The sequence below is a fragment of the Brachionichthys hirsutus genome, unplaced genomic scaffold, assembly GCF_040956055.1.
Source record: "Brachionichthys hirsutus isolate HB-005 unplaced genomic scaffold, CSIRO-AGI_Bhir_v1 contig_453, whole genome shotgun sequence".
Taxonomy (NCBI): Eukaryota; Metazoa; Chordata; class Actinopteri; order Lophiiformes; family Brachionichthyidae; genus Brachionichthys; species Brachionichthys hirsutus.
In genome coordinates this window covers 90942-106048 of record NW_027180494.1, presented here as the reverse complement: position 1 = coordinate 106048, position 15107 = coordinate 90942, and the positions used below count along the sequence as shown (strand labels likewise).

At 48.3% G+C, this 15107-nt stretch overlaps 1 protein-coding gene across 1 annotated transcript; it reads right to left on the bottom strand.

Moving 5' to 3' along the window:
* Positions 1-10503: 10503 nt before the first annotated feature.
* On the bottom strand, positions 10504-13515 carry LOC137915585 (zinc finger CCCH domain-containing protein 11A-like). The gene is made up of 13 exons (XM_068758781.1): positions 13462-13515; positions 13240-13359; positions 12922-13048; positions 12654-12833; positions 12496-12561; positions 12220-12411; positions 12044-12103; positions 11860-11946; positions 11579-11782; positions 11449-11483; positions 10988-11363; positions 10762-10877; positions 10504-10659 (listed from the first exon to the last, which is right to left on the bottom strand). The coding sequence occupies exons 1-13, from the start codon at positions 13513-13515 to the stop codon at positions 10504-10506; spliced, it is 1773 nt and encodes a 590-aa protein (XP_068614882.1).
* Between the last annotated feature and the right edge of the window lie 1592 nt (positions 13516-15107).

The window sequence follows — 15107 nt, the reverse complement described above, 5'->3', positions numbered from 1 at the left end:
GGTGATGGTAGGGTGGTGATAGTAGGATGGTGACAGTAGGGTGGTGATGGTAGGGTGGTGATGGTAGGATGTTGATGGTAGGGTGGTGACAGTAGGGTGGTGATGGTAGGGTGGTGATAGTAGGATGGTGACAGTAGGGTGGTGATGGTAGGATGGTGATGGTAGGGTGGTGACCGTTTGGTGGTGATGGTAGGACGTTGATGGTAGGATGGTGATGGTAGGATGTTAATGGTAGGGTGGTGAGATTAGAATGGTGCTGGTAGATGGGGACAGTAGGGTGGTGATGGTAGGGTGGTGATAGTAGGATGGTGACAGTAGGGTGGTGATGGTAGGATGTTGATTGTAGGGTGGTGATGGTAGGATGTTAATGGTAGGGTGGTGACAGTAGGGTGGTGATGGTAGGGTGGTGATAGTAGGATGGGGACAGTAGGGTGGTGATGGTAGAATGTTGATTGTAGGGTGGTGATGGTAGGATGTTAATGGTAGGGTGGTGACAGTAGGGTGGTGATGGTAGGATGGTGATGGTAGGGTGGTGATGGTAGGATGGTGATGGTAGGGTGGTGACAGTAGGGTGGTGATGGTAGGATGTTGATTGTAGGGTGGTGATGGTAGGATGGTGATGGTAGGGTGGTGATTGTAGGATGTTAATGGTAGGATGGTGAGAGTAGAATGGTGCGGGTAGGGTGGTGATAGTAGGATGGTGACAGTAGGGTGGTGATGGTAGGATGGTGATGGTAGGGTGGTGACCGTTTGGTGGTGATGGTAGGATGTTAATGGTAGGGTGGTGAGAGTAGAATGGTGCTGGTAGATGGGGACAGTAGGGTGGTGATGGTATGATGTTGATTGTAGGGTGGTGACAGTAGGGTGGTGATGGTAGGGTGGTGATTGTAGGATGTTAATGGTAGGATGGTGAGAGTAGAATGGTGCTGGTAGGGTAGTGATGGTAGGGTGGTGATAGTAGGATGGTGACAGTAGGGTGGTGATGGTAGGATGTTGATGGTAGGATGTTGATGGTAGGGTGGTGACAGTAGGGTGGTGATGGTAGGGTGATGGTAGGGTGGTGACAGTAGGGTGGTGATGGTAGGGTGGCGATGGTAGGATGTTGATGGTAGGGTGGTGATGGTAGGATGTTGATGGTAGGGTGGTGATGGTAGGGTGGTGATAGTAGGATGGTGACAGTAGGGTGGTGATGGTAGGATGTTGATGGTAGGATGTTGATGGTAGGGTGGTGACAGTAGGGTGGTGATGGTAGGGTGATGGTAGGGTGGTGACAGTAGGGTGGTGATGGTAGGGTGGCGATGGTAGGATGTTGATGGTAGGGTGGTGATGGTAGGATGTTGATGGTAGGGTGGTGACAGTAGGGTGGTGATGGTAGGGTAGTGATGGTAGGGTGGTGATGGTAGGATGTTGATGGTAGGGTGGTGACAGTAGGGTGGTGATGGTAGGGTGGTGACAGTAGGGTGGTGATGGTAGGGTAGTGATGGTAGGGTGGTGATGGTAGGATGTTGATGGTAGGGTGGTGACAGTAGGGTGGTGATGGTAGGGTGGTGACAGTAGGGTGGTGATGGTAGGGTAGTGATGGTAGGGTGGTGATGGTAGGATGTTGATGGTAGGGTGGTGACAGTAGGGTGGTGATGGTAGGGTGGTGACAGTAGGGTGGTGATGGTAGGATGTTGATGGTAGGGTGGTGACAGTAGGGTGGTGATGGTAGGGTAGTGATGGTAGGGTGGTGATGGTAGGATGTTGATGGTAGGGTGGTGATTGTGTAGAGGATGGTGATGGAAGAACCTGCTCTTCCAGGACCGTCCACCCTTGTTGTGTCCTTGGTGTATGTTCTGCTACTGTACAGGGGACACCTACACCCTCTGCGGATGTAGCATGATTTAGTACATCAGTGAAAAATGTCCTGCCTGGTTCGGGTTCCTGGAAACATGTGACATAGTATCCCGTCTGTCTGTCCTCCCTGTCCATATTATTGCATGTCCCTTCTGTGGAAGTGTGACCTCTTTGCTGTTGAGAAATGTGCTACTGTGTGTGGATTATTGTTCACTATACCGCACCCAGTTCCTATATCTATCCTGTAATTATAACCTGTTCTTCTACCTGCATGGTAATTCTTGATCCTGTAAACCAGTCTGACCCCCTATAGCTGGACCCTGGCCTCCCTTTCTTGACCTGGTCGAACCCAAAGACAAAAACACCCCGCATGAAACATCCTCCCTTTAACTGAAATTTGGTCTGTCAGAACTCCAACAAAAGAGATCATTAATTAATCTTATTATGGTTTGTTTTCAATGGAACAGAGACACCCAGAGATGAAGGCCAATATCAGATGCTAATTTAGAATATACCTTCCTCTCTTCCTATAATGTCCTAAAGTCGCTCTCTTTCTTCTTTATTTTCATGTTAAAATCGCCACATCTAATGTGGACATTTTAATAATAAGTGCCTGTCCTTCTCAAGACTGTGTAAGTAGGTGATCTAAGTTACAGAAATAATTCAGTTCCAGATTCTCTGTTTTATTCTCATTCTAGGTTTTACTGCAATAATCCGTTTTCAGTTGAACCATGCTAACTTATTTTAACATCTAGTTTTCCTCCTCAGAAGCATTTATATTCCTCGTGTGTTCCTGGGTTGATCCTCCTTTGCCCTGTATTGATCTAATATATAATTGTGCAGCTCTTATTGTACAAACCTAGCCCTATTTTCTAGGTAAGCTTTATAATGCATCGACATCGTCTACATGCAGTGTTCTGTTCATATTTAAGATCTTCATTCAGTGCCTGCAGGGCTTCTAATGATCTCATTCTGCTTTATTTTGGACTAATGTTTTGCATTAGTTTATGGTCGTATCTAAACGCAGTAGGAACGAGTAACTGGTCACCGTTGGCTATCATCAAAACCCTCTCATAGCAGTGTCCTCATTCACACTTGTTCGTTTTGTTTAAAAAGGGAAAATGTATTTCATTCACTTCATTTAATTCAGGAAGTCTGTGTCTAAATTAGGGCACTGTATGTGTGTATACAGTGCACCCCCCTGTGTATATGGGCACCCCCCCCCCGTTATTCTGTCGGTAGTCCCGGCCCGAGCTTTAGCAATGGCCTGCTGCTAGAGGGGATGGCTGCTGTCCCTCTAGTCAGTGCATGTATCCTTGTCCAGGGATCCAGAGTCGATACAAAGGATCTGGACCTTCCCCTCCTGAGGGCTGTGTCTAAAAACACAGCACTCACTAAATCATCGATCCCCGTCAAGTCCAAGTGGAAAGGCAAGGAGAAAGCCGGAGTAGCCAGCGCGCTAGCCCTGGCCAGAGCCAATAGCTGTACAACGTGCAGGTGCAGGTGCAGACAGAAGGCCGTATGAACGATGGGATAGAGTCAGTTATCAGAGGACACTGAGCACAGAGGGAAATAATGACAGCATGTGCAGTTCAATCGTCTCACCAATAACTCCCCTAATACGTTATTAATACTCCATTAGTGCGTTCCGTTGTTAGTCTAATTACAGTGACGCCTGTCTCCCTACTCTGATCTATGTTGGACTCTCAGGTGACTGGTAAGAGTCCAGGTAGATGTCATGTGTTAACCTCTCATCAAGGCCCCAAAATGTCTTTATATATCTATCTCAGTCTTCAATAGTTGTTATCTCAGTTATGTTGCTTAACTGTCTCTGAAAAGTCCAAATTAAGTCACTGAACCTGGGACTCCAAACCCTTTTCTGACGTTCATATGGTTCAGTGTGATTAAAAGCAGATTAAATTTGTTTCGTGAGCTGGCTCTGGAGGGATTCCCAGGAGACCCTTTGCATTTCTGGCATTTACCAGACCGTTTATGTCTCGCACGGGGTATGCCACCCAATCCAGTGCAGTTTTCGGCTGGACCGGACCGTGCCGTCAACCAACCGGACGTCACCGCTGGCAACGCTGCCTGCACAGGCCGCGAACAGACCGCGTCTTCAAACGCTCTCTTTTTGTGCGGAGTGGGGTCGCCTTATCACTATTTCACCTCTTACTTATATCGCGCTTTCCTTATCAGTATTCAGTACACGGCAGTTCTGACCACTGTTCTCGTATCACAAAGCTGTGGTGTGGACGCCTCTCCCACTACCTGCGATCACACACCTGGACACGGATCGATGCCTCTGCCTTGAGATCACAAACATCTGGACACTGATCAGGAGCCCAGATCAAGGTTTATAGCTCACAAAGTCACACAAGAGAGCAGGTGTGAATCAAGGCTCTCCCACGACTCAGGCTCCACACACACACGCATTTATCTAATTCCCCGTTCCTTTCCAGCTTTTAGAACAACAATACATGTCTTACATGCCTATAGCTCTGGTACCATTCTTAAACAGTTCACTCTTTATACAGACCCACATGCTGAACCGGGCAAGCATCTGGCAGAAATTGTAGTCAAAGGGTTTCTGCTTACCTTTTAGATTCGCATTACAGATGTTGCCCGGCCCAGCACAGGAACTGCCACCTCCATTGAGATCCGGGTCACGGCACCAGCTGTTAGATTTCTCCTTTTTGCCCGGTTCTTTTATTATATCTCGTGTTGGAGGTGTTTATTCAATAATGAGTCAGGATTATAAAACGAATCAAGTTTACTGAATGTTTTCAGTAAGTACAAAGCTGGTAAGGAAATACAGCGCTGGGCTCTCCTACAGACGCGGGAGCGGGACTCTGTAGAAGAGTCCTGAATGTTCTACGGCAGTGATCTTTATAGCGGGCGTCAAAACACCCTCCTCCCAGGGGGTGCTTACACCCTCCTCCTGGGATGGGCCGTTAGGGTCCTCCATGTATCAGTTAACAATGTGTTGCTTTATATGTGATTAATCTATGTGTGTGATTAATACCACAAAGTATGTAGAGATAAAGAAACTAAGAGTGTTTGTGCACCCTGTGTATTGTGAGCGTGCATGCATAACTCAAATATCTAACACATGTATTACAGTACAAGTAAAGTCAAACATCCTGTCTAAGAGGAGCATTTCAAAAAAGCCCTTGCGGTCTTGTTTCCATTGAAAGTCCTTAGTACACAAATCATCGACAATTAACAATACAAATTTAACAATACAAATAAAAATAAAACCAATATTCAATAACTCAATTGATGCAAAGTAACATTAGAAAAATAAAATGATTTTACACCACCGATGCAAACTAACAATAAATCTAAAATAAATTACACCACAGATGCAAAATGACAACGAATGGCAATAGATTACATAAATTACAATAAATTACAAAGACACTTAATATGTGCAACGTAGGTGGACAAAAAGGGGGTGGGGGGGGGGGGGGGTTGATCCGGAGAGAGTCGTGATGACTATCTCCATTTCTGTCCCCCTAAAAGGTGTATTTTTAGGGCCGTTTTGAAGGAGGCCAAAGAGGTGCATGTTTTGAGGGCAGGAGTCAAACAGTTCCACCCTTGAGTGGCAGTATTGTAAAAGGATGATTTACCCATGTTGGTCCTATAGGAGGGGGTAATCAGGTTGTTGTTTGAGCTCCCTCTAGTGTTGTGGCTGTGGGTGTCACTAAATCTGTGGAGGTGTTCCGTCAGGTATGCAGGGATTGAGGGGACTGAGGGCAGAGCTGCATTGACTATTTTAAATGCCAATCCCATTTTGAGTTGTTTAACCCTGTCTTCTTCCTGAGCCATTTTAGGCTAGCAAAATGTCCAGGAAGAAGGTGGGTCATGGGCCCCAGATTGAGGAGTAGCCGAATCAGTTTGTTTTGGGAGGTTTGGAGCCTGGTTTTCAGGGACGCTTTGATGTTGGAATACCAGGAGGTGCTAGCATAGTCAAAGAGGGGCTGAACGAGGGCTCCAGCAAGCGTCCGGAGAGCACTTTTGTTGACAAAAGCAGACATTCGGCCCAAAAATCTTGTTCTCTGATTGACTTTTTTGATCACCTTAGTTGCCATACTATCGCCAGACAGGTATTTGTCAAGAACACAGCCCAAATAGGTAATCTCTTCTTTGCTGGAGATTAAAATAAAAACGCATCACTCCACCGACCCCTCAACACACACCCCTGATAGAAGAAAAGAGTGATTGGTGAATGAAAACGCATCACTCCACCGTGCACCAACCTCAGACTGTCGCTACCCCTCGGGGTCCCTTTGATTTGAGTTCCCTTGTGAAGCTGGTGATTTCAGCTTTTGTAGTGTGACAGAACAAGCTAAAGCAGTCTCACCTACCGTACTGGGCAACATAAACTGTGACTTAAATAAACTTGAGGTTCTATTCTGTCACACACACTGATGAAGTCTGGCTGCAGGCCATGACTGTTTTGAATTCCAATCGGACAATTTAACATGCTAATAAGTGATTTTGACATGGGTAAAGGTCAATCATTCAAATTATCATGGGTGCTTATGTTTTCCCTTGCATTAAAAAATCACTGCCTATTGTTTGCAAGTTGCTATTGCAGGTACGGATGTCACGGAACCTGATCCGTCACGTATAGATACTTGAGAATGAGAATGCTACAGAAAGACATTTTAAGTTAAGTTAACATCACATGATGTTATGTTTATGTGTTCATTAATGATAAAAAGGGGGGAATTGTTAGATAAATCTGCAAATGTGTTTATCATTAATTCACCAATGAGTAGCAGTAGTTATGTCATGGTTCTTTTAATGCCATTTATCCTTCATAATCTTACTCAAGATATTCATAAAGTATGTGACAATCGTAGATCTGTTATATGCTGACTAGACTGAGGAAGTGAACACTTTGTGTTGTCTGGAAGAGCTATCTGCTCAAGGTTGGAGTCTTCATGTCTGGGTGATTTACGCACGTACACATCCTGATCTGCTAATAAAACCAGCAGGGGGAGCTGTTTCTCTGAGAATCGAGGACGAGGCTAGCAGCAGCCACTCTCCCTTGCTGGGAAAGTCAATGGCACGGCTAGAGAGCAGCTCCATTCTCCCTTGCTGACAGAAAGAATACGAGTCTCGTTTCTTACCGCAAGTAAATGGTTATTGGGTTGAATCTTTGGGGCTTGGTTCTGATTTTCTCTCTTTTACAGTGTCACAAACCTGACAATGATTTTCTTGAATAAAGGCTATACCAGCACTCGTATTTTTCAGGTGAGTGAGAACCTTTTTTCTTTTAACAGGATGGTTCAGGCCTTTAACATTCCAGGTGACCAGATCAACGGAGGTAGCCATTGTGATGTACAATAAAGAATATAGTTTTAATATTTGGACAAAGGCTCTCCAAAGCAGTATTTGTCATCTCAATTTGTGACTGATTGCTCCAATAGGATAAAATAAAGCAAAACATTGGTCTCATAGCAATGACAGTAAAAAGTTATTTATTAACATAAACATAGTCAAAATGATGAACAAACAAATGAGCTGAAGAGAACAGGGCTGCTCAAATAAAAGGCATTAATAAAACAACAAAAGTAGTGAATTGGAGTTGATGTTTAACTGATTTTTGAATCTGTAAATGAAAGTTTAAATGAAATATTTGTTCTTGACTTCATTCTGGATCAGATCTGGATGACATTATGTGGGGAGATAGAGGCCTCCACCCCACATGGCCCTGCTAAGTTCCATAAATATCGGTCAGTAATCAACAGAGGTATTGAGGAACACATTTTGAAGCTCCATTGACTGCAATGTGAACCAGAATCCAGGATCTGTTCTGGATCACCACCAAAATGTAATCGTCTGTTCCTGTTCATATTCCCAACAGTTCCTGAACATTCCCATACATCACTTCTTGAGTAATCTTGCTAACCATCAAACAAACAAACCCTCGGCTCGGCAGAGGTAACAACAGAGCAGAGCGAAACTGAGGGTTCAGCTGAAGAGTAAAGGATGAAGAGTAAGGTGGAGAGTAGAGGAAGTTTTGTGCTACTCACAGCAACAACCGTCACCTGAGAAACTGTGACGGTGGAAAAGGGACCAGGTCACAATTTCTGCAAATTAATAATCTCACTGTAAAAAATTAGAGCAGACTTTGTCTTGTTTTGTTTGAGAGCTAACTTTTAAAAACGAGTCAAAATGACCTACCATTAAACAAAATGCACAACATATATATATATATATATTACAGAGTATAGTATACTTTATATTTATAATATATGTTGGTGTACAGCATGAAGCCGTATGGCACAATACAATTCTGTACCTTTGAGGCCATTTCCTACTCTGATGACTGGGTCGGTCCAGGACTGGAGCTGCCGGTCACCAGGCTCAAACAGTGATCATCAGTCACAGTGGAATGGAACTTAATCATCCTGATGGAGGAAAAGGCCGACTCAGAGACAAGTTGAGCTAAATACAGTCATTTTTCTAGATATAAGCGCTTTGACTTACGAGTGTTCTGAGATACGAGCAAAATGTTGCTTTGAGACGCGAGCAGAAACTTGAGATGCGAGGACCTCCCAGATGGTGGCGTTGATAGCCGAGCGCTCTGATGGCGCTTCAATCGATCAGTTCAGGTCTTCATCCCCTCCCGTACTCGTCTTCCTCGTCTCCCGTGCTGAGTTTCCATCATTTAGGTGATTTTGGCTGTATCTGGGAGGATTCCTCCTAAGTGATGGGTCCAAAGAAAGCGAGCGGTGAGGATGGCAGTGAGAAGAAACGACGATGATGATGATGGAGATGAAGCATGAAGTTATCGATCGCGACCGTGGTGTCCGTAAGTGATGGGACACGCCAGAACGAGCGGAGTACATCGACGATGCGTACAATCCTCAAACAGAAGGACGCTATCGAGAACACGAAGGCTTCCAGACCACAGCTATCATGCCTAAGGCCATGCACACACCTAGTTTTAAATAAATCTGAAGAACCTTCCTCCTCCGCTTCAAAATGATTATTTTTTGCATTCACAAGACCTCGTTTAAAAAAAACAACTCCATCCACATGTAACGGCATATCATGAAGAGCCGAAACGAGTCAACTGGACTTGTTCAAGTTAGCTTGAAGACGTTTCACCTCTCATCCAAGAGGCTTCTTCAGTTCTGAGAGACTGCTAGAGAGTTCAGATCAGGGGTCGGGAACCTTTTTGACTCGTAAAAAGGCAAAGAAAATTGATGGGTTTTTATGGAAAAACCGAATACATTATGTTAAGAAGTCAGTAGTAATTAATTCCTGAAAAATAAAATAAAAAATCTCCTGAAAGCTACTGTATTTGGAACAACTGATATTTAATACAAAAACAAGAGTTTGTTTCTAAAAACTTGGTTTGAGAAAAGTATTATTTTGTTCCATTTATAGTATGCTAAATCCTTAAATAGGGCTTTAAATACAATTTCCATGATGACTTTGGGTAACTTTAACACAAGAATAAATATGTTAGCTCCGAATGGGCTGGCTTGCTGTAAAATCAGCAGCAACACTGCGTAGCTTAAGTCCGTCCGCCGCTACGCTTGTCGGACACGACCGGTGCCGTTCCAAAGCAGTCAACAGCCGACGTTGGTCATTAAAAGTATTTTATTTACACGGTAATCTGTACAAGTCACTCTGAACAATACATTTGTGGGAAGGCTTCCGGATGGGGTGAGAACACAGACCAAATATCACCCCCCCCCCCCCCCCCCCCACATTGAAAAGTTGAGCTCTCAGCTCTCGAGCATCTCCGACAGCTCCCGGAGCAGGTCGTCCTCTCCGACATCAAGGTCCACGACGTCCTGCAGATGTTCATCTGTGAATTCGTTGATGAACTCATCAAAGGAATCCACAGTGGTTCCGGAGGCGGTTCTGGTGGTGCTGGGGGCGGTGCTGGAGGCGGTGCTGGGGGCGGTGCTGGGGGCGGTTCTGGAGGCGGTGCTGGAGGCGGTTCTGGAGGCGGTGCTGGAGGCGGTGCTGGAGGCGGTTCTGGAGGCGGTTCTGGTGGTGCTGGGGGCGGTGCTGGAGGCGGTTCTGGAGGCGGTTCTGGTGGTGCTGGGGGCGGTGCTGGAGGCGGTGCTGGGGGCGGTGCTGGGGGCAGTGCTGGGGGCGGTTCTGGAGGCGGTGCTGGAGGCGGTTCTGGAGGCGGTTCTGGAGGCGGTTCTGGAGGCGGCCACGCTCGTTTTCAGCACCGGGCTGAGATGAAGAAGAAGAAGAAGAACAACAATTATACCTTGTTGATCCAGTCTGGAGGTTCTGTGCCTTGCTCAAGGACACATGGGCAGTGCCCAGGAGTTGCTCTAGCAGCAGTTTTTTTATTTTTTTATCTACTAAGTGCATTCATGACACAGGGGAAGAAAAAGAAACCCTAAACTTGGCTGGGATCGTCTCATTTCTCCTCAAATCTAAAACGGCTCTGAACCGGTAGAATTAGAATTATCAACTCGTCTTAAAGTATGAAAGCAGGCAACAAAACGTTTTAGGTCAATAGTCGTTTGAAACCATTGATCCTATTCTGAAATCACATGCAGGAAGTCAGAGAGCCGCCTTTGAAAACATCTCATTAAGATGCGAACTTCACCGAGGGCGAGCAGCCGGAGGCTAAAACGTGGCACGAAGCCTCGCCGAGCCGCCGGCGTGTTTGACCCTTCACCTTTGGACGGCCGGGACGATGGCGCTCTGCTTGAACACGGGGATGGTCTGGAGCTCGGCGCTCGGCGGGCTGGAGCTCAGGTCCAACGCGGCGACGGGACTGTGGGGGAAGGCCGGGCTCAGTTGAGCCTCTGCACCGATGGATCGGAACACCTGCCGAGAGAAGAGGTCGGAGGTCACCGACAGCACGGCAACGCCTTCAGAACGTTCACTGCAGCCGTCACCAACGATGAGGAGAAGCGCCTTTTGACCTACTTCTACGTCTCCGCATGTCGCCTCCTGCAGTTGCTCCTCCAGTCCTGCTGAGGCACTGTTCAGGGGCTTCACAGCAGCGACAGCAGATCGCCCCGCCCCCCTTCGCTTGGGCCTCACTGAAAGAGAAGGATTTGATTGGCGTGTAAACCCCGTCGGTTGCGTGCTGCCTTCCGCTTTAGTGGCTCGCGGCTCGTCAGCGTCAGCGTGAAGGTAAAGGGGGCGGTACCTTTGGCCGGCGTGTGTTCCCGGGATTTCTTGGGCCTCTTCTTTGGCGTCCCGTTAGCCTCCGCTGCAGGACTCTGCGCTGCGGTTCTGGCCTGCTTGGACTTGCTCGCGGTTTTCGGAGCGACCTCCTTTGACCTGGTGGCGCTCGGCGAGTCGGACTCGGTTGGAGAAGAGTCAGGGGGGGCGGAGTCAGGCGGCGTCAGACTGACTGCAGCAGGAAACTTCCTCTTCAAGGTTCCTTCAGCCGGCGGTTTCTGGGAAGGTTCTGCTTCAGCCGGGACTCTGGCCTTCTCCGTTTCCTGCCTGCGAAGTCGTTTCTCTCGCACGATCTCCTCGAAGGTCTTGACTTTAACACTGTTACCGTTAGCAACGCTGGACTAAAGAGAGACGGGACAGTTAAGCTTCGGCCGGGGGTCACCGGGGGTCAACGCGACAGCGACCGGCGGCGCAGCTCGGTCCTACCTTAGGAGCCGCAGGTTGAGGTTTCACCGGCTTCTCTGCCGTGAGATTCAACACAAACGGAATCACGTTAGGAACACGAGATTTAACGGGAGGATCGGGTCGTCGTGCTGAAGCTTCCCGGCGATCTCACCTCGGGGAGCCGGTTTAAGGAGCGGCGGCAGGCGGGGCTTGTTCTCCTCGCCGTCAGAGCTCTTCTTGCTTCGGTCCTCTGAGGGCTGCTGAACCGGCAACCTTTCGGCCTTCTCCCTGCGGATCTCTTCCAGGGTCTTGACCCGGACCTCTCCGGCTCCAGAGCCCGTAGGAAACCCAAGTCTTTCCTTGACGGTCTTCAGAACTGCAGAAGAAACCCAAAACCCATGAAAACAACAACCTGTAGTATCGAGTCGACTCATCGATCAGGATGATGATCACCTTTCTGAGGCGGTCCTCGGTCCACGACTCGGCCGAGACGCTCCGACAGACTCCTCTTCAGACGGACGCCTTCCACACGCTGCTCATCTGCAGGAAGACGATTCATGAGCTTCTATTCCAAGATATCATCTCGAGATTATCTTTGTTAGCGACGCAAAGAAATCCGACCCGGGGGCAAATTTACCGGCGCCGGACGTCTTTCTTCCGAGTCTTTCAGCCACGCCTCCTCGCGGCCTCGCAGTGTCTGGAAGACAATTGGAGCCCCGAGTTCAACCGGATGACGCGAGAACAAGGGACGCCATCACTCTGGATACATTTATTTGAATCGGCAGTTTGACGTTTACTATGAAGGAGTTTTACGCGGTTGTATTTCATCACGTTTCCCGTCTTTACCGTCTCTTGGTCGAAACGACGAGTTGGCGTTCTCTCTCTCTCGGCTGGCTGTGGCGTCGGCATTCCGGAGCGGGTAACCCTGCCTCTTCACGCTGGCCTTCAGCGCCTTCCGGAATCGGATCTCCTCCAGGGTGCTGAACCCAAAGTTCAGCGAGCCACCTGTCCAGAAACATCGGCAGCCAATGAGCAGAGGACTCCGGAGTAGCACGGCGACCGCAGTTTCACCTCCGACCACCGGATCACCTGATTTGTGCAGCTTTCTGGGAGAGATGCCGAACTTGCCGTCGTCTCCCTCCTCCGAGAACCGGTCTGCAACCAGAAGGGGCGCCGGCATTCACCATAAAATGAGAACGCCCTTTTGAAAATGAGGACCAGGATCTAGCTGAGGGGAGATGTCTCACCGTCCTCGTCCTCGTCTGCGGGACCGATCACCACTGGCGGGCGGGTGGGACTCGGGACCGGCTCCTGAGACTCGGCCTTGATGACGCTTCGGGGCTGGGGGTTGGGTGCGGTGGGGAGAGGGGGGGTGGTCGTCCCGTGAGCCGGTTCCTCGCTCGGCCGTTCCGTACTTTGGCTTTGACCTGAAGTTACGGAGATGTCGTTTGTCACAGCCTCAAACCTTCGGCGTTTGAATTTAAAGGGTTAATTAGCAACGACGAGACGCCTTACTGGTTGTATCGGCCGGGACGTCCCAGCCCCCGATGCAGCGGGGCTTTTGGTGGAAGAAGGCACAGCGTGGCTTCTGGCAGCCGTCCGGCTGCTTCTCCCAGTAACACAGAATCTCCTTTCTCCTTTTCTGTTTGGAGGAGAGACAGCCGCGCTCACGACTTTGACGCGCCGCTTTGCTAGCGCCTTCTACGGCGGCTTTGACGGCACGGCCAGAGGCGAGTGGAGCTCCCGGCTCGGGGGTTGCCAGAGAGACTGTTTCTGCCCTTGGGCGATGTGGTTCCAGCGTTCCTCTAGAACAGGCGCTTCCTTCCTGCTTACCGTGATCGCCATGTGACGGAACCTGCAGGTGGTGCTGAAGCAGCGTCGCTCCTCCCACAGGCTGCAGACGGCCTCGCAGCCCACGGCTGCCTCGCAGTGTCGGAACGGGCAGCCGTCTCCCTGCGCGGCAAACGGGACACTGTGGGACTCTCCCCCGACCGCCCGACGCTTCAGCTGGTCGAGCTGCACGCAAATGTGGCTGCGAGTTCGAACCCCGCTTACTTTGGTGCAGGTAGAATAGTAGAAGAAGTAGCAGTCGTCTCCTCGGTTGCTCATGGTGACGGTGAAGCTGTGACCTTTGACCGGCAGGTGGCTCTCTTCGGGGCTAACAGGACTCGCCCTGAGGTCAGAGACGCAGCCACACGTTAGACAGAACCCCGATACGACGTCCCGCAGTCGTCTTTTAAAACATCAACACGGGTTCGGGGCAGCTTTGACGCTGCTTGCGTGGCAGAGGATTTCTCAAAACGCTCCACGGGACACGCGAGGCAGGCGAGGGTCAGCGCCGGCGAAGGATTGGTTTAGGAGCCGAGCTCACCTGAGGTGGTTGAGAAGACGTCGTCCTCAAGCGGACTGCCGGGTGGGTGGTCTCCGGATCTGTTTGGTCCAGAAGGAACACGTGATCCGTGAGATCAGAGGTAAAGCGCTGCTGGGAGCGTCCTTTGAAGACTTCTCTTTTTATTATTGTTTATTAATGGCTGTAATCAATGAAATAAATAGAATATTATCAGCCAGACGAGAAAACACCTCAAATGTGTTCTCTTTGAACCGGTTCTGGACCTTTCCTGCTGCAGGAGTCCACTGCCGTCGGGGAATACCGCTTCCATTAAAGGATGGTCAGAGGCAATATTTAGGGGGGGGGGTCAGGGTAACGGGGTCAGGGTAACGGGGTCAGGGTCAGACCTAACGTGTCCCATCCACTGAAAAGGTGCGAATATAACGAGATAATGAACGCCGTTCGCTTCACGGGTTGTGCTTGTACTGTTATAACTGAGCGGTAAACAGCGGCCAGCATTAGCATTAGCATTAGCATTAGCATGCCGACTACCTTCAGCGAAAACACGTTTGCGTTTTTCCCACATTTCTACTCGGACCAGAAAACTAGTGGCTGTTCTCAGAACATCAACGCGTAACTGCGCATGCGCTACCGGACAAACCATAAATACACAATTCAGCTATTTCACTGAACGCTACATTTTAGAGACCTACCTTATCGCTAGCAGTAGCTGAACGTTGAAGACTGTTCCTTTCTTTGATATATATATACTATTATTTCACGTTTCGTATTCTAACACTACGTTAAGAGGCTGATGTAGTGTCTAAACAAAGTATACAGTAGTTGATTACCAGATTCAGATTTTTAAAAAATGGAAAATTAAGTAGCGGAGGACTTGATCCGAGCTTGTTAGCGACTTCAGCAAAACAAAAACAAAAACACTAACGGGAGTTTACGATGGTGACACTAAGACCCGCCCACCTCTACATTTGATTGGCTGATTCTGATCACTCTTATTGGCTACACCTAATCAACTCAACCAATCCAATCAACCAGAGGCATAATAATATCAATAATACCACAATATCAACCAATCAGCAGCTCTCTTCACACATACGAGTCAATACAGACAACTTGGAGTCATCAATTCACATAAGATGCGTGTTTTTGGAGGTGGATGAATCCGGAGAACCCAGAGAAATCCCACTACGCCACGAGAACCGGAACATTCTAGGATCAGAAATGATTATTTATGACAATAAGAATAATTAGCTAATGCTACATACAACCAAATTCTCACTGCTGAATTCAAACAGTGTGGCAGGTTCGATTAATCAATCAATCAAATCTTTATTGCAGCCACAACGGTCCA

Excerpts from the sequence above, each read along its gene's own strand:
- LOC137915585 (XM_068758781.1), bottom strand. The coding sequence starts at position 13,515 with ATGAGCAACCGAGGAGACGACTGCTACTTCTTCTACTATTCTACCTGC. Across the intron at positions 12,834-12,921 it reads CGTCCCGGCCGATACAACCA|GTCAAAGCCAAAGTACGGAA; the intron begins GTAAGGCGTCTC and ends CCGTAACTTCAG. Across the intron at positions 12,412-12,495 it reads CAGAAAGCTGCACAAATCAG|GTGGCTCGCTGAACTTTGGG; the intron begins GTGATCCGGTGG and ends GTTTCTGGACAG.